The sequence below is a fragment of the Pseudopipra pipra genome, chromosome 10 (assembly GCF_036250125.1).
Source record: "Pseudopipra pipra isolate bDixPip1 chromosome 10, bDixPip1.hap1, whole genome shotgun sequence".
Taxonomy (NCBI): domain Eukaryota; kingdom Metazoa; phylum Chordata; class Aves; order Passeriformes; family Pipridae; genus Pseudopipra; species Pseudopipra pipra.
Window position 1 is genome coordinate 19,758,320 of NC_087558.1, and position 23,772 is coordinate 19,782,091.

General features: G+C 38.0%; 1 protein-coding gene across 1 annotated transcript in view; it reads right to left on the reverse strand.

Annotated features, from left to right (window-relative positions):
* The window catches only part of CLSTN2 (calsyntenin 2), a 318,827-nt gene that overhangs the window by 38,918 nt on the left and 256,137 nt on the right, over window positions 1-23,772 (reverse strand). The window contains exons 6-8 of the mRNA XM_064666566.1: window positions 11,858-12,043; window positions 6,288-6,536; window positions 5,326-5,447 (exon numbers count right to left, since the gene is read on the reverse strand). Coding sequence (XP_064522636.1) covers window positions 5,326-5,447; window positions 6,288-6,536; window positions 11,858-12,043 — 557 coding nt within the window. The remainder of the gene's footprint in view (window positions 1-5,325; window positions 5,448-6,287; window positions 6,537-11,857; window positions 12,044-23,772) is intronic.

Here is a 23,772-nt window from a genome sequence, read left to right on the forward strand (position 1 = left end):
ACGTTTTGTAGAAACTCTGGTGGCACAAGTGATAAATCAGGGACAGTGTAAAATAAAAATATTAGCAATAGCTGAAAAATAAGAAAGCAAATGTGACTGTTCACTTTCACATTATAGTTTGATAGGGAATTTCAGTCCTAGGCTTTGTATTTCTAGAGTTCCCAGAGTACTGTTGGAACAGAGCAAACTAACAGACACTTTAATCCAGCTTGTTTAGGCATATCAATAACTCCCTATCAAGATATTCTCTAAGAATTTTTGGGGCCTTTCCAGAGTGTGCTGAAAGAGCATTATACTTGTTATTATCTCATTATACTACAGCCAGTTTTAAATTCCTTTTTATTCTGTGCAGAATTTCCTTCCTTTTTTTTTTTTTTTGGTCTGATTTGATCAAAAAAAGTAGGTGTCTTAGGGTCTAAAGGGCTTAGTGGTTGCAGTAGTTCTAACTTCCCTTGATAACAACCATAACTACATATCTGAAGAATACTTTCCCATGTAAGAGTCAAAAGACAACACATAACAGGTATCATTTTCATGAGAGCTGTCCTCACTCATCTTAAGTCTTTGGGAACAGTAGGACAGCACAAACAGGTCTGAAAATCCCAAACCGTTGTAATAAAGCTGCCACGGTCAAAAAATTGAGACAATTGCAAAATACAGAACATAAAACCAGAAACATATCCAAGTAATTTCTAGCAAATGAAAATATAGAAATGATAAAATACTCAGCTTGGTTGTTCCTTAAGGGTTGCAGAAGTTTTACAGAAGCACAGAGCAGTCAGTGCCTTTCACACTGGGCTGGACTGCAGAAATCAGAAATGCACATCACCAGATCAATCTGTAGGCAGTACTTCAGAGCTGGCCCAAAGGAAATTTGTATGTCATAAAGCAAGTCCTGGACAGCCACTGGGAGCAGTTTGTAATGATTTTGTTATTAGCAGTGATGTAGCAGTTCCATTAAAAACATATATTAAAGGAGCTTCTTTCAGTTGGGATCTCAAAGAAAATTTTCAGGAATTTATCAGCACTGGTGACTCATCCTTGTGCTACCAAAAACTGTTTTGAAGCAAGATGCTGAATAAAAATTTGGCAAAGACTTTTTAAGTTCTGGAATTATTTCATCTCTGTTGCAGGATTAGTGTGATTCGTTTATCATTTCTCTCTTACTGGTTCTATAGGAAAAAATCTTGATTTCTCTCCGTAGTTTTATTAAAGGTGTATGCATAAAGCAGTGCATGTTGGAAAGCGTGGGACTGGCAAGCCTGAGGTCTCTTATCTAAGAGGGGAAATTTCATGCACAGAGATGATGGAAACTTGCACCATCCTGTCTCCTTGGTGAACCCTTAACCCTCTAGGACTGAGAATACCGTGTTCTGTCCCTCAGTATTCACTCATTTTCTCTCTCTCTGAGAGGGAGGCCACTTACAGTTTTCCTGATGTGTATGGTGTTCTCAAAACCAGATGCACACAACTAATCAGTTTCTAAAAATCCAGCATATAAGAACAACTTTCACTCAGAAAAATGCTGCTGTTTAAAAAAAAAAAAGTCCAGATACCAAATCAATGTCACTTTACTCTCTTAGCATGCAATATCGATTTCTTCAGAAGTCAGTTCCTTGTCTATAATGTCCTTGCACAGCAGCTGGGGATGAAGGGCTTGACTGGACATGGCTCTTTCTGTGGGTAAAGACCCTACTTGTGTGTGTGTGCTCGGTGAAGTGATCAAATGCAAATGGAGGCTTTGCCTTGATCCTTCAGCATCCACGTGCTCACACAGACACAGATTGCAGCATATTCAGATTTATCTAAACCTCTTTCTCTACTTCCTGTTTTACAAGTGAGTGTTTGGGGCTTTTGCACAATTAAAAGCACTGCAGGTTTATTTTGGATTATTCAAAGCAATTTATTTCATCTTAGAAAAGAAACAGTAACTTTCTGCATGTTTATCAATTTTTTGCTGACTTAGAATGACTCCAGATCATGCAGCACATTCCCTGTTTTTTAATGGGATCAATACCAATTTTGCCTGTGGGCTGGAAGACTATTTTCAGAGTGATAACATCCTGAAAATAATTTTCCATTGTGAATAAAAATAAGTACGTGAAAAAATTGTTAATTTCTGGCTCAGATGCCTTCTTCCACTAAAAAAAAGTGTTCCTATTTTATTGATTTGGGGGAAGGAAAAACGCCTTTTGGCTTGACTATCCTCATATTTGTATGAAAAATGTAATATCCGTGATGAACAGAGTGTGAAATACATTGTGCACTGTCCTATTTAATGGTATGTTTTCCACTGTCACCAAATGCTTGAATGCCTTGGTTCATTATCCAAACTATTATTTTGATTTGGTTCACAGTTTTCCAAGAATTTCAAAGAAACAGTTTTTATATTTTATATATTATTATTAGATGGTCCAAATGTATAGTTGTCTGCCCAAATAATTCACTTAAAATTGCATCTATCTTTCTATCCATTTGAGACAGTGATTTAGGTGCCTTTTACTGACTTTGGTAACAAAACTTTTTGTAATAAGGTCTCGGGTTTAAAAAGTGTCTAATAGTTAAATATGAGAAAAGAAATCACAAAAAAAACCCAGATCATGATACTCAATTTAAACCTTTGCATGGGAAACTCAGGAATAAGGTCATGATTCTGAAACAAAGGTAACACCTGCATTTCCAAGGAAACTGGAATAAGTAAAGGGAAGGAACCACTTCTGCCTGAGCATCTGTTGCAGTTGTTGGGGAAAACTACAGTTTCTATTACCCAGCATTACAGACTTGAACTGGTTTTCTTTAACATGGTTCTTTCTGTACCTTTTCCCAGATTACTGGTAATGGATTCTCCCGTAACTAAGATAGTTAATTTCAAAAAGGATGAAACTGGACAATCTAATTTTTTTTCCCCCTCGTGTTTCTTATAAGTAATAAGGATGCCTTCAGTGTAAAGTCTGTTACCTCTGATTAGCAGCACCTTCTGCAGATTCTCATCTCCTGTGTTAACCTGTCACCCTAAAGGCACACAAGCCCTGGGTTATGGCACTATCAGGTTGTGCATCCTCAGCACAGGAAGCGAAAAATTCACCTTGCAAAGGCCATTCAGTCTAATGTGACAAATAGGGCTAAATACACCAAAAGCCACACTGCAAATAAGTCCTTAGGTTTATGAACTAACTTAAAGACACAATCTTCCTGGAGATAACTTGGCAGCCACTACTGTGTAAAGGTTTCAGGCACTTTTATGCAAGACTGTTATGGTCATGTGGTAACATGAGGCTTCAGATGCACTGCTCGGGTGTAACTACATAAAATGTTACATGGATCCTCGTACTCAGCCAAGAATGGAGTCTGCTACTAAGCTGTGTGCCATACACATCCACCACAGAAATGAGAGCTAGAAAATTAAATTAAACTTGGAATGACAATAAGCTCACCTTCTTGGTCAGTGCCTTGAAACAATGAGTAGTCTTGTGGAGTAGATAGAGCCCAAAGCAGCTGGTATCATAAATTTTACTGTTCCACAGTAAGAATGATAAATGATTTCACTAGTTCATGCTTCACCCTATTCCAAGGTCACCAGATTCCCCTCAGCAAAAACAAGCTATGGATTGTTGTCAGGCTCATAAAGTGAGCTCAGCAATAAAGCGCTCTTTTACTGTGCTATGTCTGTGCTTCCTACCAGCTGTGGCATTGTCTTCCACATCTAGAACACTTAAATCTGCTTTTTTAAGTTTAGCCTAGCTTCTTTTCATATTGAATGGGATCATAACTTGTTTTTTGATGAGCTTTTAAAATATCCTGTGCTTTCTAAGGTAGATCATTCTGGGTATATAATTAGTAGCTTGCATAATTTTACTACTTGGAAGTGAAAGCTTCTGACTGCCTTGTCTTCAAAACCATGCAAGTTCCTTACATATGTTTTATTTTCAGTTTCTTTTAATTTACTCCACCGTATTGGGCAGATGGAGCATGAAGAAGAAGTAAAGAAGCAACCATTATGAGGTCCCTTCATGACAAAACTTACAGCAGTATCACCAAGACAGTATAAATTTATCTTCATGGAAGTCTGGTCACACAACCCATAAAAAACTTTATTTATACTTTAATCTTACTTTCTTTTTCAGCTAGAAAGAACAGCTGAAAATATACAGTGGAAATCAACTGACAGTAGCCAAATGAAAGGAAATCAATCATGTGACCTAAAAAATCTTTTCTATCTGTAGTTTCTATCATGTAGGAGTTTTCGGTAGAAGTTAGGGAGGCTCATGACCAAGTTACAAGAGTTACACACAAATTTCAGTTGTTGAGAGGACATTCTCACTGTAATGTTATTAGAGTTGACTGCACTGACTGATAACACAAACTTTGTATTATCATTAATTTAGATGCTTAGCAAAGAGTTTAAAAATAGAAATCCATCTTCAGTGCTCAGAACAGCATTATCTGAGGTGACATCAGTTACTCCTGACTTGCAATCTTCAACATGACTTATTATAAATTTGCTTTGAGGCACTGTAAGAATTCATATCAAGTACAGCAAAAACTGATTCCAGACTGGTCAGTGTAAATGCAAAGCAAGTACTATGGTCATCACATGCTTTCTTACCACACTCATCTGATAATCACAATGAAGATCAAATTTTGATATATATATATTTAGAAGCTGAATTAGAAAAGTAAACATTCCTATATATCTACATCTTCAATAGCATAGTTTGGACTCAGAAACATGAAAAAACTTGCTTTGAGAAAATGCTGCTTTGCTGAAGTCTGTCTCCTTTTATCTAAATGATCTTTATCCTGCTTAAGATTAATAAAACTATGAAAGGCAACTCTTATCTCTTTGATAATAATTTTCTTGTGATGTACTCTTAATAATAAGGACACATTATATACAGCACAGCAGATGAAAGAAGAAGTCTGCAGATTGGCTTTACACTACATTACAAATGCCTGTGTGTCAGCATAGTCTTTACTGAAAAGCTTTCCATCACTTCCATTGTGCTGATAAATCAGATTTTAAAAAATTATAAATGGAAAACTTTTAGGGAACTATATGCAATGTCATGTCTCTATCCACTGCCAAAGGATATAAACCTCTACTTACCATTTAAAATTATTCAATTAAAAACCCTCATGTATAAAATGACTCAACCAAGTTAACCCACTTAGATCTTTTTATGTGGATCCCAACTGGAGTCGTAACAGTTACAAATTGCAGCGTAACTGCAACAGACTCCAGATTTCCCAGGGCAGCTATGGTGGGATTGGAGTTGTTCTCTATGGTTTGGAGAGGGGGATACAGATAAGAGAGGAGCAGGGTACCTGATCCAGTTTCCAGTGGAATTCGGCAGGCCGGAAGGTGTCGGCCTGGTCGAAGTCCTTGCGCAGCAGGAACACGAGTCTGCAGTTGTGGACGTACAGGGCGTAGTGGTGCCTGTTCATCTCTGAAAGGAGGGACCGACACCATCAGTGACCTGAACCATCACCAACACTTTGGGTTAGGGGAATGTGTTTGAAAGCATTATACACATAAAAGACAAATCCCAACCAAATTAAAAAAAAACCAAACAAACCACCAAAAGAACTAATTTATATTCCTATAAAATATTAAGCTATTAGAGCGTCCAAAGCAGGGCAATGAAGATGGTGAAGGGCCTTGGGGGGAAGCTTTATGAGGGATGGCTGAGGGGACTTGGTCTGTTTAGCCTGGAGAAGAGGAGACTGAGGGGAGACCTCATTGCAGTTACAACTTCCTCGTGAGGCAAAGAGGAGGGGCAGACACTGATCTCTTGTCTGTGGTGACCAGCGACAGGACCCGAGGGAATGGCCTGAAATTGTGTCAGAGGAAGTTTAGGTTGGATATTAGAAAATGGTTTTTCCCCCAGAGGGTGGTTGGGCACTGCACAGGCTCCCCAGGGCAGTGGGCACAGCACCAAACCTGACAGAGTTCAAGGAGCGTTTGAACAGCACTCTCGGGCACATGGTGCGACTTGGGAATGGTCCTGTGCAGGGCCAGGAGTTGGACTCAATGACCCTTGTGGGTCCCTTCCAACTCAGCATATTCTGTGATTCTCTGAAAATCTACAGCTGTGTTACCCAAGAGGAGAACCAGTGTTTGATATTTAGGCAGTCATCAGTCTCCCCAGTAAGCTCTTAAGTCAGTGATGCTTAGGGTGGCACCAACCCAGCTTTTTTCTCAGACCAAATTAAATGAGGAGAAATGGTAACAATCTACTAATGTTGATATTCCCTTTGCATAACATTTTTTCAACACATAGACTCACCTGTCTTGTCAGAGTTGCAGAGAATAGTCTCTTTCTCAGCTCTTAATCCAGGACTAGGTCCATGTTTCATCCACAAAGTGATGGTGAATTGATCAGTTAAATTTTTCGGGACTATTCCATCTGGGATTTTCGCTCCTTGCTTTCCATCAAATTTAAAAATTATGTCATTGCTATCCATGACAAGCCCAGCTGTCCAGTTAGTTGTTGTACTGGGAGATGGTAACAGGTCAATGGCACCGGAGGAAGCTCCTGCAAATTACATATAATGAGTAACAGGATGAGAAACTAATGAAAAAGCTGTGAAGATTAATGTAATATAGGCCAAGGTTCTGATTCCCACTCTTTAGATTATTTTTAATACCCAAATGGTCCTATTAGCTTTGATGCCAAACCACATAAACATTCTAAAATATCAAGCATTGTAAAGCAGCAAGATTTTTCTAGATTAAAGGTATTGCACAGAAAACTAGAGAAAATATTTTAAAGTTATCTTTCTTGGAAATTTTCATTATTTTCTATAATGCACTAATGACATTTCTTCAGTTATTTCAAGAACTTCTAAGACTAAACCCAAATTTTCTTCATTAATCTTTCTTCCCTGACAGTATGAAGATACATGTTATGTGGGGATGATGTGCTGTAAAATGCAGGTGAGAAGTCACGTAATGTCCAGTAGACAGCCACAGATATTCACAATAAAATTGTTATGAATGTCAGTACATATGTAGCATTCACTCTAAAACAGATAATATCACTTTAAGGCTGGTTTATGGCACATACTTGATGGTTGTAACTCCATGTGTTCTTATCTAATGATGGACTGAGATGGAAAACACGGTGGTGCCAAGCCCTGATAAAATAGCACATTTCTTTACAGCTTGTGTTTGCTTACAGCTTAACAACTGTCAGGCACTATTAAAAACATGTAAGGAGCTACCCAGAGCATCTATCTCGCTGGGGAAAGACAGCATTTAGCAGAAAATGTGATTCCAAGAGTAAAAAGCACAAACAATCTTTGTATTCTTGTTGATGCTTTGTCGAGTAAGAATATGGTGAACAAACCGCGACTGCATAAAAAATCCCCTGCTAAGACACCTAAGATACTCTTCCCTCCTTCAGCATCCAAGGAGAGAAAAAAGATCCCAGCTCTCTGCAGGAGTGCAAAATTTTAAGCCAAGAGTGTGTGGAAATGTATCATATGGATTTTAAAAAGGTATTATAGTAATGATATGAAAACATTCACATCACTCAGTAACTGAATGCCTTGACAATTCTCCAAAATTTATTACTGTAAAATGAGGCTATTTTGAAGTGATAGCGATATCAAACCTAACACCTACATGCTTAGAGTTTGAGCACAAAGTGTATTTCTTTTATAAATTCTAATTCTGGATAATACACCACACTGCATTGCTTAAATACCCCGATGTTACCAACAGGAATACATCAAACTCAGTTTATCCAGATGGCACAATTTGTGACAAACTATGTTTTGTTTTCTTTCACTCAAGTCACTAAAAAATAAAATTATTTGCACAGAGCACAAGAAACATCATCATTTTCACACTCAATAGTCTTTTGTGCTAATTTTTATGTTCATTTTTTTAAACTTACAGAAGGACCAGAAATTCCTTGCACCATGGTGTATTATCGAAGGAAATATGTTTTTAAATGAGCATATCCTTATATTAGGTAAATTATGGGTGTAAATAAGCTTCATCTCTCACTCTATCTACTCTGGCCATGAAAATTTGGAAAGATCTATTTTTTCCAACAGAATGAATCTGAGGGGAAACTCCAAAATGGAATTCTCTCATATTCACAGAACCATAGAATAGTTTGGGTTGGACCAGTCCTTAAAGATCATCTTGTTCCAATCCCCCTGCCATGGCAGGGACACCTCCCACTAGCCCCACCCAACCTGGCCTGAACACTCCCATACAGCTTGTTAAACTCTGATTTGTCAAGCTGCCCAGGTAAACTACTTTATTTTCCCAACTTAAGGACAGGTTTGTGTAAGAGCATTTGGGTAATCAGTACAGAGCTCAACAGGTTCTACTTTATCTGCCCATATTTTTATGGAGATTTACGGGTTAGTTTGGAATCTCATCCTGTTAGTGTGTGTTAATCCTGCCCTGCGAAAAACCACTGGATTATGTGCTTGGGAGATTTAGCTGGAATAAATATGCTTTTTCTATCTTCATAAATCCAGCCGGAGTCCCAGGCTGCTCGGCCATGTACACAGACAGACCTGGAGCAGTGCAAGCAGGATGTATCTGGAGGCGTTCCCAGAACAGTCTTGTCATGCCATGGATCAGTGCACTCCAAAAATGTAGTGACTGATGTCCTTCTCTTCTACAATGCTTCCAGAATAATGCAGGAGCCACTGATGAAGCACAGTTTTGGACTGACACCCTCGAGGTAACCCTGGCATATTAAAGTGCTTGTTTTCACAAGCAATTTATGCAGTTGGCCCCACCTCCTCTCCCAGTCCAGCATATTTGGGCTCCAAACTTTGTGCCAGGATAAGCACAGAGTGATGCTGCCTGCTGCCAGCCTCCTGGCTGAGCTCGAAGCTAATCAGCCAACAACACCAAGCCTAAATTATACTTTTTGATCAGATCGATTTTCTTTGAGCTTCTTGCAAAGCTACACAACCCAGGATAAAAGAGAGAGGGCGGAATCCTACCCGGAGCACGGACTTGAATCAGTGTTTCCATGTTTCAGTTTCCCAATTGCCATAGTTGAAAATTAGCAATCCCATTATTTTCTATTTTATCTACATTTAGAAGGAAAGAAGATAGCACCATAGCCATCTTTCCACTAGATTCCAGGCTCTTTAACCAATTCTTGGTTTTAATGTGATTTATTCTCGATGTTTTTGCAATCCAAATTGTGCCTTTTAGACAGTCTTTACTTTTTATTATTGTCAGATGACAAAGTGAAAAAATGCCTACTAAAATGCTTTGAGGCACAACAATAATAACTCCTTGACTTTAAAAATGACTCAAGTGTAATTCAATCATTTAAGCTGCCCACCCTGACCATCAAAGTGAGTGCAAATCACGGAGTTATGGAAAAGCAGACTTAAACCATACACTATACAACAATGAATTTTAATGTACTGTCCTCAGCATCTGTATTCTCCAGATTTCCAACAGATAAATGAAGAAATGAGCACAGGATTTATAAACTGGGTCTTTAACTATACAGAGAGAGCCCTGCATTTTCTACAGCGCAGATCTGTGTGTGATCACTCAGTTCTGCACTCTCTGCAACTGCACAGTGATTTTTTTGCTGGTAGAAAAAAATTCAGGCTTTTCTTCTTTTTCAAAGAACTTTAGCACCCAGGCATTAGTTACAATAAGGTAATTTCTGGGAGAAAAATGACTTCTAGAAATAATGTAACGTGCTCTTGCAGGAGTTCTCTCTACCTTAAGGCTGGTAAAAAATATTAAATACCAAAGTGCAAGTCAGTCTAAGTGCAATTCTGATGTAAAGCACATTGTCACTTACAACCTTTTTATCCAAGTCCTATTACAAGTTTCTAGCATGTCTGCTCTCTATGAAGATATAGAAAACTTGAACAAAAAAAAAATATTCTTTCAGCAGTGAGATTTTTTCCCCCCATTTACATATACTTTTACACTATCTATCTTCTCAAGTGCTTTCTATTCTGTTCCTTCATGGATGTGCTGAGCAAAAGCTGGAAGTTCATCAGTAACTTCTGTCCTGCCTGCAACTACTACAATGGCACTGACAGACCTACTGAAATGGTTTTGATCATTCTACTTTTCACCAGCTTAGGCCTACACATGGTGCAGACTATGAATTATAGTTGGACTAGTATTGGGAAACACCCGGTTTATTCAGGAGAAAAGAGAAAGACTTGCAATTCTCTTATCTATTGCTGACATGTCAGCAGGTAAGGCAGTGAAGCCACACTGCCAACTGAACCCCTCAGGCTTTGCACAACCTTCCTCAATTAAGGAATTTTACAGCAGCTGAAGGTACCTACTTTCAGCCCTACACTTACAATGATAATATGGTTGGATATAGTGTTTTATGTCAAGGTAATGATTTGGTGCTTTAGGTCCTGTTCATAGTGATCTGCTCTGAACGACTGTGCCATTTGCAGTTCAGGTCTGTAACAGGATAAAGCAATGCTCCTTTTTCTGCCAATACAGGTTCTTAGAGGAGGCAAAAGTACTTCACTTTAGCTACAACATATTTATTTTTATTTAAATATTAGTATTTTATGAAATCAAGTCTTGCTCAGCCTCTCAGATTTAATCTTATTAACAGGATGAAGATGCATACCGTTGGCAGATAGGTTGTCATCTGCTTTTCTAGGATCCCAGTCAGATGGAAAAAGATACAGGATTATAATTGTGATCGTTTCTGTAATCTTAACTAAGCAATTTTCAGGTTTAAAACATTCAGCTTTTATGACAATGCTATTATTCCTATTAACCTTTACTTACTTCCCCCATCTCCACTAGTAATTTGTAATCATAACCACAAAATATTTTTCCCTGGGACTTGATCTCCATTTTTTATAATTTAGTAACGCTGACTGATAATTTTTATTTACAAAATTATTTCATTAAGTTTAGTGTATTGACCTTAACATATATGTGTGGTCATCAAAGCAGATGTAAGCCACACACCAGAGCACCTCAGGCCAAAATCCAAGCATTTAAATGGAAAAAAATTGTACAATTGCTACTGTAGCTCAGACAGGAAACAGGGAAAGACACATTGTGGAGAAGATGAGAACTAATGTTCCACACCATCAGGGCTTCAGATGAGGACTCTAAGAAAACAGAATTTTAGAGGAGAAGGAGAAACAGCAGATCTCAAAAGCCAAAAGGCTTAATATGTAGCCATTGCTTTGCCATGTACAGAATCTTGAAGTCTGAAAACATACAGCAGTATCTTCAAGTACTGAATCTATCTTTCAAATATAATATGTATGTTTTACACCAAGTTATTAAAAAGCACGAAAAGGGAAGAAAATAATTAGGAAACATTTCTCCACTGGCCAACTCTTAGCTGAAATTCATGTTTCTTAGATATTTTTGCTAAAATGATTGCCCAAAATATTCTTTTACTTTTTGTTTGTTTGTACTCTGGCACAGCACCTAGCAGAACAGAAAGCTGAGTCAGGAAGACTCAAACAAAACATAGAGATTCAATTCCCTTCAAATCCCACAGTCTTCCTATGATGGCAAATCTACACCTGAAATCTCACTACACTGTAAACACCAGTATTTGTAGCAGAAGGAAGAAAGAAGGAGAAAGAGGTAGAATGAGGAAGGAGAAAAATAGAAAAGGGAATAGGAGCAGGAGAGAAAAAAATCAGCAGGGAGAAATTATGAAAAAGACTTGAAAACATGGAAAAGAAGAACAGAGCACCCGTCAAATATCACCACTCTCTATATTTTCATTGCTACAATCTGAAATGAACCAGCTGAGCTAAACCCAAGTACTGCATGCTTACAGGTCATAAGGAATTGGTGCTTTATCTGGAAAAAATATTATTACTCAACTGAAAAACATATTCATACCACATAATTTCTGCAGAGACTTTTCTGAGTACGTTTCACGATCACAGCCCTTTCCAATGTAGTTGGTCTGCAATTCAATGGTGGTGTGTATTGAGGAAACTGGTCCATCACATGTTTCCAGATGAATGCTGGGAAACAAGGGGATGCTTCCCGAGCCAGGTTTGTATTCAATCCGTTTGTCCCAGTCTGAAAAAAACCAACAACAAAAAACACCAACAAGATTCAATCATGATTAAAAAAGTGAAGGGAGTTATGTAATTTTAAATGACACATTGTTCTCAAAGGTCACTGTCTAAGGCCAAAAAACATTCTGAACTTGGCATCAAGAAGTTACTGTATGAAAAAAACTTGGATTTTGGCCCTCTTTTTATAAGAGTGCCAGGATCAATTAAGTAACACTAGTGCTGCTAGAGTCCCACAAGCATGAGGTACATACATACCCTGACAAGAAGTGCTAATTGGTGTCAGTCTGGATCTCCAGTGTCCATGTCCCTGTGACAGACTACAGGCTGACTCTACAGGGATGTCTGCTGCACTGAGTTTGGTCACATTTCATTGTTTTGTGATACAGAACAAGTATCTCTAAGGACCAGGCTATATACATCAGTCTAATATAACACATCTGTAGTGCCACTTTTTGTCTTCAAGCATCTCACTAATTTTGTGAAGTATTAATGACAGGAAGTTACAGCTGAGTACTGCTCATGCTTTCAGCCAGATCTGACTAATCTGTGGTTTTTCTTATGCAGATGTCTCACAGCCCACAATATTTAAACAATCCCTTGCCTTAGGCAGCCACCTGTTTATGCCATACATACCACTATGCTGCTCAACTGGAGCATTTAATTTTTTAAATCCAATTAATTATGGTGTTTGCAACCTGCTTCAGAGAAAACCCAAACAAGCAGCAATAATTAAAAACATGTATTTCAGCTATCTTTGCAGTTCATATTTTCACCGAATCATAGAATGGTTAGAGTTGGAAGGGATCTTCAAAGATCATTTAGTCCATCCCCCCTGCCATGGGCAGGGACACCTTCCACTAAACTAGGTTGCTCAAAGTCCCATCCAACCTGATCCTGAACAATTCCAGGGATAGGGCATACACAGCATTCCTGGGCAACCTGTGCCAGTGCTTCACCATCCTTATAGGAACAAATTTCTTTCTTATATCCAATTTAAATCTACTCTCTTCCAGTTTAAAGCTGTTCCCTCTTGTTCTTTTGCCACAGACCTTGGTAAAATGTTTCCATGTGCCTTTCTGACAGGACCCCTTAAGCACTGAAAGGTAAGATCTTCCTGGAGCCTTCTCTAGACTGAACAATCCCAACTCTCTCAGTCTGTCTCCACAGGAGAGATGCTCCTGCCCTTTGGCCATTTTCAAGGCCTTCCTCCTCGTTGCTCTAACAGGTTCATGTCTTTCTCATTTGGTCAAGTCCAGCCAAGTTACCACACAAAGTAAGAATGTCATATTAATATGGAGATGCAAATAGTTAATTATTCTGAAGTCACAAAACTGTTCAGCTCTGCTGTCTAATGGGCACATCTGTGTGTCTGTGGAGCTTGCCACAAGAAGTGGCATCATGGCATACTCTCACATACAGAGCTGAAGTTTCTCTCACTTTTTTTGTCCCCTGTAAAAGAGAACTCCATAAATGGAAAAATTCTAAGTACTGGCAGTCAATGAAATCTCTGAAAGCAAATGGTCAGAGACATTCTTTCTAAATACCAGTGGAAAAAGAGTAATAGTCTATACATAAGTATATATATGCATTAAGTAGGTGGAGGAATTCGGTCTTTTTCTACAGATTGTATTTCAGAAAGCTTGAAAAATAGTGCTCTCTCCCACTGCCTTAAACTGTATTAAACATTTCAGAGAAAATCCAAACATCCGTGTGAACATTTTGAAATGTAGGGCAATCATTAGTCCATAGTCCAGACAAAGAAAGGATGATACAAGTCACTGGTTTGTATTTCAGAATTCCCAGATCTTCTTCATGAATTTTAATCCAAATGGTACTGATGCAGCATTTTGTTATGAAGAGGAAGCTCAGGCTTCATGGAACATTCTGAAAACATGTTTAGTATCTATTTGCACTAAAATCTTTAGGACTTGTACATCACTAAGACAACTATGACTACTTTATTGCCTGTGCACACATCAGTTGAGTTGCTATTTCAGTTGTAATATTCAGGTAATTCAGCCCATTTGTTCCCTATTAAGTTAGATTTGATCTACAGTATTGCATAATTTCTTGGCAATTGTCAACTAAGACAGTTCCATTACAATTTCAAGTATCGTTGCAGCAATAGATTTCTCTTCCCTATTCATCACAGAAACTTGAGGTTAACATTTTTCCAATTGAACAAGAGCAGCAAATTCCTTCAGATACTTCAGGTAAAAATAAAATAACTTGCTAATTTGCTGTTTTGTATACAAACTGGTAATATATGAATTATTGATCTTTATAGTCTCTTATTCATCAGTTAAGACATTATATTCCTCTGCCCAAAAGAGAAAATAAAGAAAGTCATATATATATATGAAACATTTCTGACTATTTCAGTAGCTTTCAGCCCATTTTAATTTCTCAGCTATATCAAATTAACCGGCACTCATGCAAAATATTCATAAGTGAATGTGAGATGTGACTGAATTTTTAACTGTAATATATCTGCAACTGCACACTTACCCCCAGTTATATGAAGAAATTCTTATAAAACCCACGCCATACAAAATGCCACTGCTCACAAGGAAGAATAATGGAAGCCCTCTGTTTCTGCCACATGGATTGGAAGAGGTGTTTTGTTCCATGGTATTACATTTCAGCTTGGCAGAAGTGGTAATTTGTACCCAGAGATCATAAACCCTGCACGTTCTAAATCACTCACATTTATCTCAGCTCTAAATTGTTAAACATCAACTAGACTTGAACAAGTGTCTTTGTAACTGGGCCCACTGCATTGTCATAGGCCAGTGCTCATCCTAAACCCCACCAGCACTACTTTCACTGACTTACTGCAGATTTAGGAGTCTGCCAGGAAGTTCCTCTCCATGTTGAAGGCATTCCCAGGCAGGCATGAGGCAGTATTGGAGTATGATACAACCCTGTGATAGCAGGACAGCTCTCAAAGGCAGCAACAGCTGCCTCTGGATCTCACCACCAGTAGTTAGGAATGTTGGAAAGCACTTAAATTAGAACAAGCAATATGGTGGCAATATGAAGAGCTTATTTTGAGAATAACCCAAGTGTTTAATTTCATTTTGAATGGGGTGAAAACTGTTATTTTTCTTTCTTCCAGAATAATATCCTACCTTGGATTTACTAAAAAGATCAGCACCTTCCCTTCAGGAATGCAGTGGCACTTTTTCCATTCCTCTAGAACTGACTCAGAGGAAATGTCTCATGTAACCCGAGTCTGCAAAAGCCTCTGAATTCGGATATTTAAAAGATGTATCTTAAAATGTGTCTATTATGCAAACAGTCAAAAGATATACAATCCCACCTGAACTGGTAGGCTGCACGTAGATTAGCTAAACCCAACCAACAGGGCTCTTCCTTTGACACAAACCTGCTACACCACCACGTTACAGTACAAGTTTAGGAAGGTAAGTACTGTCTCCCCAGTCAGGGGAGAAAACTAATCCCATGGGGGAAATCTGAATAAAACTAGCACTGTTTAGTCCTGAAGCCTTTGTTTGGATTTTTAAATTCAGCAGGCTTTTGCTTGTCACTTGTGGCACAAAGCTGCTCCGGACAATATAAGAGAGTCCCAGCTGGATTAGACCTACAACACAATATTAGAGTGTAAACATCACCATGTCAAGTTTGTGGCTCAGATTTCATCAGTTATAAGCAAACTGTGTACACTTGGATCTTCATCTCTGAAATATTCAAACGATTCCAAGATCAAAATGGATCAAACTTCAGTGAGAGTTTGAGCCTTTAAAATAAGTCCCAATGCACTAAATAAATATCCCTTTTAACAGAAAGATAATGTAGAGACTTACCTTGATCTCTACACTTAACATTTTCTATACATGACTGTCTTTCTTTGTGATCCATGTTTTAAATTCTGATTAATTTCTAATGCTAGTTGACACTAAGAAGCATTTAATCTGATTTTTTTCCTTGAAGGAGGATGGCACTGGTGCAGAGGAGTGATCTGATTCATGTCTCCTACATGTGTGTGGCTATAAACTTTGATTCCACCTCATGACATTAAAAACAATGGCAATGTAATTAAAGACAATTGTAACTCAGTGAAATGCAAAACTTCTCTCATGCTGGACTGATGATGTGCATCTTGGTGACTAAATGAAAGATAAAATTTATGTGGTGCTGTTAGTGAGTCTCTGCAGCATCTCTGTGTAATAGCTGGAACATAAGGTTCCCAGAGCAACGTAATTGGTATCTCTTCTGTTTCCTCTGCAGCATCTTCACATCTGTGCTATCCATGTAGTCTGGAGACTTGGCTAGAGGTTACTCTGCTGCCTTTTTTATGGTTTGGGGTTTTTTGTATTGTTGTTTTTCTGGGGTTTTTTGTTAATATATACACTTCACAGCTTTGCTGAAGTGTGGGTTTTTTAATTAAACATTTTTCTCTCTATTAATTTGAAAATCTGAAACAATTCAGAATAAATAAAAATTAAACAAAACAACACAAAACCACTTCGCAAACAAAATCAGAATGTCTTCATAATTTTGCCAAAAGTACACTTGCTGTCATGATCTCTGAAACTCTCTGTATCTTAAAAGCAGTAGCCAGGCAGCTGTAGATGGTGTACAATGACATTTGGAAGAGCAGTGCACTGTCCTCACAAAACTACAATTTTCTTTCAATGTCATGAATTTACCAGAAAGTGCATCTTGCCAGAATATCACGTGCTGCAGCCCCTCAATAAACTGCTGTACAGTCAGGCATTCTCCATGTGGGAAAGATCAATGGCCATAAGACATTTCCAAAATGGAAGCACTTTGGTACTTGAATTTCTACTTTGAGCTCAGATAAGGGACTTTTTCGCAAAACAGACCCTGGGTAACAGTTCCTGCATATTTTCTCTTGGGCAGCATTTTCTCTATATTTAAGGACTTACAAACTGTGCCAATCTCAAAAAATTAATTTCAAAGGATTTTAATTTCCATATGGAAAAACTCCCCAAAACTCAAAGACACACAAAGCAATCACATTAACTGTTCAGTTCCTTTGTTTCCTGATTAATCCTCCTCAAAATTCTGAAAAAGGAACATCTGTACTGGCAAAAAAGGAAATCTTAGCCTTGCAACAGATTTATCAAGAAATTCTGAATTCTGTTTCTTGACACAGTTTAAAAGGGGACAAAACTGAGCTAACATTATTATTTTAATTTTAAATTATATCATGAATGTTAAAATGGATCATCTGTTATGCTGTGTCATCTCAGAAGGAAAGTCAGCAAAAAGACTGGAAGTGCCTGCATGCCTGGCCCTTTCTTAGATCCCTTTGTTTCTGTGAAGATCCTGAACGGCTTAAAAAATCCAGACCAGTCAGGTTGTCTAAGCATTTTCACGTTCATGAAATGGAATATTTCACAAGGGAGTGGATTTGGTCAGGTGTCCCCTGGTTAACTGGCCACAAATCACAGTGTGACCATCAGCAGGATCAATGGCTCAGTGTGATGCCTGGAATATAATACAATTGCTAGGTTTTAAAGGGTCAAGCAGCCACCACTAACAGAAAAAAAAAATTCTCTTTAATTAAACACACACATCTATTTCCCACATTTTAAATTAACATATGCATGTATATAATGTACTTATATCCATACATATATGAATACACATACACGTATACACACATGTACATATACATAAAATATTAATGTTTTTAGCCAACGCTGCAAAGTAATCATTAAAGTTCAGATAATTTTTAAGAGGAGAAAATATCAGTTTCACATCCAGCACCACCAGTCATAAAATAAGTAAAAGAAGGCTAATAAACATTTTTAGGTTTGACAGCCAATCTACAAGCCAGTAACATACAAGTGACAGGACTACTAAAGTATGTGAAATGAGTGATTTATTAAGGAAATGATAATCAGAAGGTCTGACTCAGTTCAAGGTCCTCCACAGCAAAGAGAAGACTCAAGTGAATGTCCAGAGCTCTAAGGCACCATGCTTTGCTAAGAGATTTGAATGCATATCTCAAAGCATAAACAAACATTCATATACACCTCTTCTGTCTGCAGCATGTTGGTAGTTTAAAAAAAACCCCACAAAACAAAAAAAGAGACAGAAATTTGTACTAGTACAGGATGGTAGCAAAGTCTGCTGTTGGAGGAGTTAGTGAACCATAATGGCATAGCTGTTGTGCTTGACCTAGTGACACTGAATTCTCCATGAAGTCATAAAGTCCCAAGCCCTAATGTGCCTAATTATGCAAAATAAGCACATAACCATCTAAAAATATGAAACAACAGCCTAGGTTAAGCTGTTATTTGCTGTGAGATTGCACTTGAACAATAACAGATATTTCCTGCAGAGTCAGAGCCCCATGGGCACTAATAAGCCCTAATGAACCTCCACAAGCCTCACCAGGGGCCTCCCTCTGCACCAGTGGGCCAAGAGCCCTGTTTTAGCTCAGCCCCATCAGGCTTGGCCTGACTCATGGTACACAGGGGTTCTGGTCTCCAGCTCAGCCCCAGCGCTGGCCAAGGGGTCTCTTTATCCAAAAGTCAAGCCTGGACTTGGTGTTCTGGCTTGACAGCCCAACCTCATCCCTATCGACCTGCCTCCCGACCTGATCCCAACTCTGTGGATACACTTCCCGAGACCTGCCTCCTCCTCTGAGGACTGGGGCTGAACCTGGCTCCCCTCAGTGGGGTGAGGGGCTGCCCTTGGTGAGGAAGGGTCTGCCAGCTCCGTTATTACAAATGGCTCCTTTTCTTTAGGAATTAACCTTGCTCTTGCTGCTCCTTTATACCAGCTTTAGAGGTGGCCAGGGAATTCTAAGGGCTCTACTGAAGAATGTGCAAAATGCTTCTCAGATTCTGAGACAGACTCTGAAAAAACTGCATGGACTAGTGACTGAAATCAATGAACTGAGTATGTCAAAACTTGTGTGGAAAGTCTTCAATTCTTAAGGCTGTGGTCTATCTAAGAATATGTGGAACCTTATACATGCAGAGAAAAAAAAAAAATCATAGCGAAAAGCTTCGAAGCTAACTGGATATCCCTTAGTGCTTTAGGTTCTGGGAAGAGGAAAAGTTAATGGAACCACCAGCTGCCAGCTACACCTTGGAGATAAGAAATTTCTCAATGAAATTTCTCAATGAAAAAAATTTCTTCAACGAAGCTCATGGAGATCTTGCAGTTAAAATTAAAGAAAGGAAAAGACTTTTTTTGTGGTTGTAAATATAGAAATGGGAACAAAGTCATCTTCCACAGAGGTACATGGAAATTAGAATCTAGTTAAATAGCTCTAAAACAAATGGTTACTTGTATCAGTTAAGATAGGAAAGGCAGGCTTTAGTATTTTAGCTGTCACAGATATACAGAACTGCCTACAGAGAGGGCAATAATGGGTTACTGTGAAAATGCAAAATTCATGGTACACAGGGAAGTAACTGGTAACAATCTGGGTGAGTCTGCCTTGGGAGTGTTATTTGATATTTCCATTTGCTGTCTTGGCTCAAAACCAGGACTGTGTTAGTTACTTCTGCTAGGGAAAAGAACAGAAGGCAATGCTACATTAGAAGTCAATACAGAAAGAGGATATCCCAAACACAGAATAAGATGACCTTGAGAACTGGTGTTACAGAAATAGTGCTTAGCAGTAATGATACAAAGTGCCAGCTCATGCTCAGGAACTTCAGCAAACTGGTGAGACATCACTGAAAAATGACAAGTAGAAAAGGAGCTGATCCTATTAAGACAAGAACAGCATTTCCATGACCCACCAGACTGATACAGCCAGGCAAAAGAAAGGTAGTCTTGGAATATATAAAGCACTGTATCTTCAGTAAGAAACACATGAAATCTCCTGGAGTGCTCAGGGAAGATGTATTTAGCTGTAATGCATACACAGAACTTACTGAGGGAAGGAGAGCAAATCTTAGACTGAAACAGGTACGACTGCTTTCTCTAAATACATCTGGTAGTCAAAAAAAACCAATACTGTTGATACAAATACATAAACAAGTATGAACATATGTAAATTTTAAGTTTAGAAATCAATAGTACTCAGAAGTCCAGTTAATTTTCAAATGCCTGGAGTGATTATTTAGAATGGGTTTTCTACTAAAATGGTGCCATTCAAGTTAATAGCCAAATGTAAGTATTTCATTATGATTACCTTGTTTGAAGAATGTATGGCTAATGCATGCACAGCAGTGCCAAGCCTAGATTGGCATAAAGACTCCCTGCTTTGCAATAAATTTAATTTTTAAAAATATTGGTAAATATCTTAGAGCTAAGACAACCCAGGCATTGTATTTCAAACTGCTAGGTATGTGCACAAGAATAATAGAAATTAATTTATATTTATTGCAGAAAATACTTAGCCCTTTAAAATAGTTCCTGAAGACTAGGAATATTGTTCTCATAAGCGAGGTTTCTGCACTTGACCACCCTCCTAAAGCCAATTGCTTTAGTAATCATATTCCTCCTTGTTAAAAGCGCTGGCAGCACAAAAGCCAATACAGTTTTGGTTTTTCTCAGTAATTGCACCTTACTAAAAGCCCACATGAACACTCTCCTGAAATCACTCAGCATCTACTGCAAATAGCACCTGTGATGTATGTTGACTCAGTGATCTAAGATCACTCTGCTACTAAAATAAAAGGTCCTGCCCTTCTCTGTACAAAAAAAAGATTTTATTTCAGGAGGAAATACAAGCTGACCTGACCTGTACACGGGCTCTGAATGACTATTCAACATTAAAGAGGTGGTAGGAATGTGCCTTTTGGTGGTGGCAAAGCCCTAGGTCACCCAGGTCAGTTTGTTTCTAAAGTAGCCTCTTAGTAGAGAGGAGGCTTTTTTGCTGAAAATGTCTGTGCGGGAATGCTTGTTGATTGTATATTAATGTCTGTCATCAGAGAGTAAGGAGCAGCTCCTGGATTTAATGAAGACTCCAGTGCTATTACCCGAGGGAATATTGACTAAAGAACAGCACCTTGGCTTGTTGAGTCTTATTTGCTCTGCTATACATGTCAGTCACATGGAGCAGGCCTCGAGAAACAGCAATAATTTTGTACATTGTTTTATATAAAGCCTATTCTCCCCTGTCCTAGCCCTGCACAATGGAGGTTATTTGAAGGGCATCTACACTGAAACCTGTTGCACTGAAATTTTTAACACTGAATCTGCATTAGACTACTACAATCTCTATTCATGACAGTTGCATAAAAAAGTGCACAGTATTTCAAATTACAAAAGCCATTAACTTTTAAGAACTAGGTGCCAATGCTATAAATTGAAATTCAAAGTATTTATTTGTTCAAGCTAACACTGAAGAACAAGAGAAAAAAATCACATGTAGTATTTTAGCAACTTCTATATTATAACCAAAGACTCAGAATATTTATCTTTTCTGTCAAAAAACCTCCCATTATTTTACCTCCCTTAGTCATCCAATCTTTACAAACATAGCATTATTTCATAGAAGATGGAGCATACCTGCTGGCTGCCCCTTCGTGGGGAGGTCACAGAGTGACAAACACATGGAAGAAAGGACAATATAAATATCCTCCATTCCTAGTCTCTTTAAGTACTGGAAATAATCTTAGTAAGTTTTGCTTATTTGATTTTTTTTTTCCTAGCAACACTTAATTTTTACAGATATTGGATCAAAGTGGAAAACAACATCACATCTATGAATTTCTTCATCTTTAAAAATAAATAGGCATAAAAAAATCTCCTCGAGGGAAATGTATAAATTTCTGGGAGTATTATGTTGCAGCTCATTTTCAAGTTAAAATTAATGACTTAGTAATTAAGAACTAAAGCCCTACCTACCCAGTTGTTTATCTAAAGACCTTATACTCGGAGTAGGAAACATATTCCCTTGCACTTGCTGCTCTTTGACCTGGGGACGTGCCAGGGAGGTGTCACCTGTTTGACAGATGGTAAATTATAATCCCATATGGATGACATGGAATAAGATGGAGCAGAGCATATTGAGCTATTTCATATTCTTACTTTACCTATGAGAAAGGCCTATCATAAAGCTTCATCAGACCACAAGGGAGAATGACTATTCATGCCAAATTTCCACAGAAATAAACAAAAATGAGTGCTATCAAGGCATATCCTTTACTATCTGAGATGCTTTAGACAAGCTGCTTTAAATTCTCACATACTGGATTCTTTTTTGTTGATTTGTTGCTTTGTGTATATGCTATTTATTTGCTCACCATTACAGGAAAAAACAACAACCTGCCAGCCTCTCATATTGAGTACTTAGTGTTAACCCAAACACGAGCCACACACAGATCTGACTTGTAGAAGAGAAGAAAATAAACTTTACATGCATAAAAGAACAATGGCTGAATTCCAGCTTCTCATTAAAATCTTAAATACCTTATAAACACTATATATAAACAAGCATCAAAAAAAACCCCCAAGCCAACCAAACCTGATTTGAGGTTGTTTCTACCTGGTATCTATCAGCACCCCATGGGACCAGTAACAACCATCTGTCCTATAATGATATTTGAACTATGAAATAAGTATGACAATACTGGGCAATACAAACATCATTAAACACCATTTAAACACCATTAATAGGCATTTTTGCAAAAATTATTCAATCAGTAAAATATCTAATATGGAAGTAATATGGAAATTTTAAAAAATAATCATCAACTGCACCCATTTTAATAAAAATTCCAAGCTAATCTGAGAGTATTTCATTTATTTGAGATAACTCCATGAAATGGAGACAGAACATTTCTACAGTGTAAAGAGCCCATATTGGTTTTATGGAATAAATCAGGGGGTTTTGAACAATAAGATCAGTTAGAAAATGTGGAAATAGTTCATAGGTATAATATTTTTTTCAACAAAAATGTTCTTCAAAGTACTTGGGTAGGTGGGGAACTAGTACATGCCTGAAGAATTAAAATGTAGTTCTGCTCTCAGTGAGGCCTGGGAAAATGGAATCAATGCAAACATGTCATTACAAGGTCCTCTAGACCAGGGCTTCTCCTTTTACAAAGAAAACCTTTTTTTCCTTCTAAATGTCAATCTGCCAATTTACCTTTAAGCACAACAGCCAAACTGATTTTTTCCTTCTCAATCATTCTGGTTAAAAATTACAGTTATGAAGGTCAAGTTAGTCCTGAACGGTATCTGCATAATATGGTTACATCCAATTGGTTTGTCCCTAATCCAGCCCTCATTTTCATCTTAATTCCTTGTAATTAGTGGCATATCTATCTTCCTAGCACATTGCCAGCTGGGGTTTTCTCCATTTCAGACAGAGTGTGGATCCTTATAACCTTTTTAGAAAATCAGTTCCTCCTGAAATGTCTCAATATGAAGACAGTAATCAGCATAGAAAATGCCTTTCACTCCCACTGCCAGGTGAGTGTGTCCTGACTCATAAATGCTCCTGAAAGCCAATTTTGTACCTGGAACAAAGATAATCTGAACAACTCTGGCTCACGTGGGAAAAGTACCTTCTCATGGTGGCTTCAAGAGTTTTATTTAAAGGAATAGTAAGATAAAGGCAAATCGTCAGCATTTTTTTCACTTTCCAGTATGTTCAGACTGAATTATAAGGTAGCATATTAGAATAGAAATTTGTCTTACTCCCTTTTTCTAGTCTGTTCTTTGTTCTGACTAGAGAAGAAATATAAAAAATGTAAACAACCATAGGATTATTATCCACTTTGTTGGAATGGAGCATAAGAAATAGCAAGTTTTACATACAAC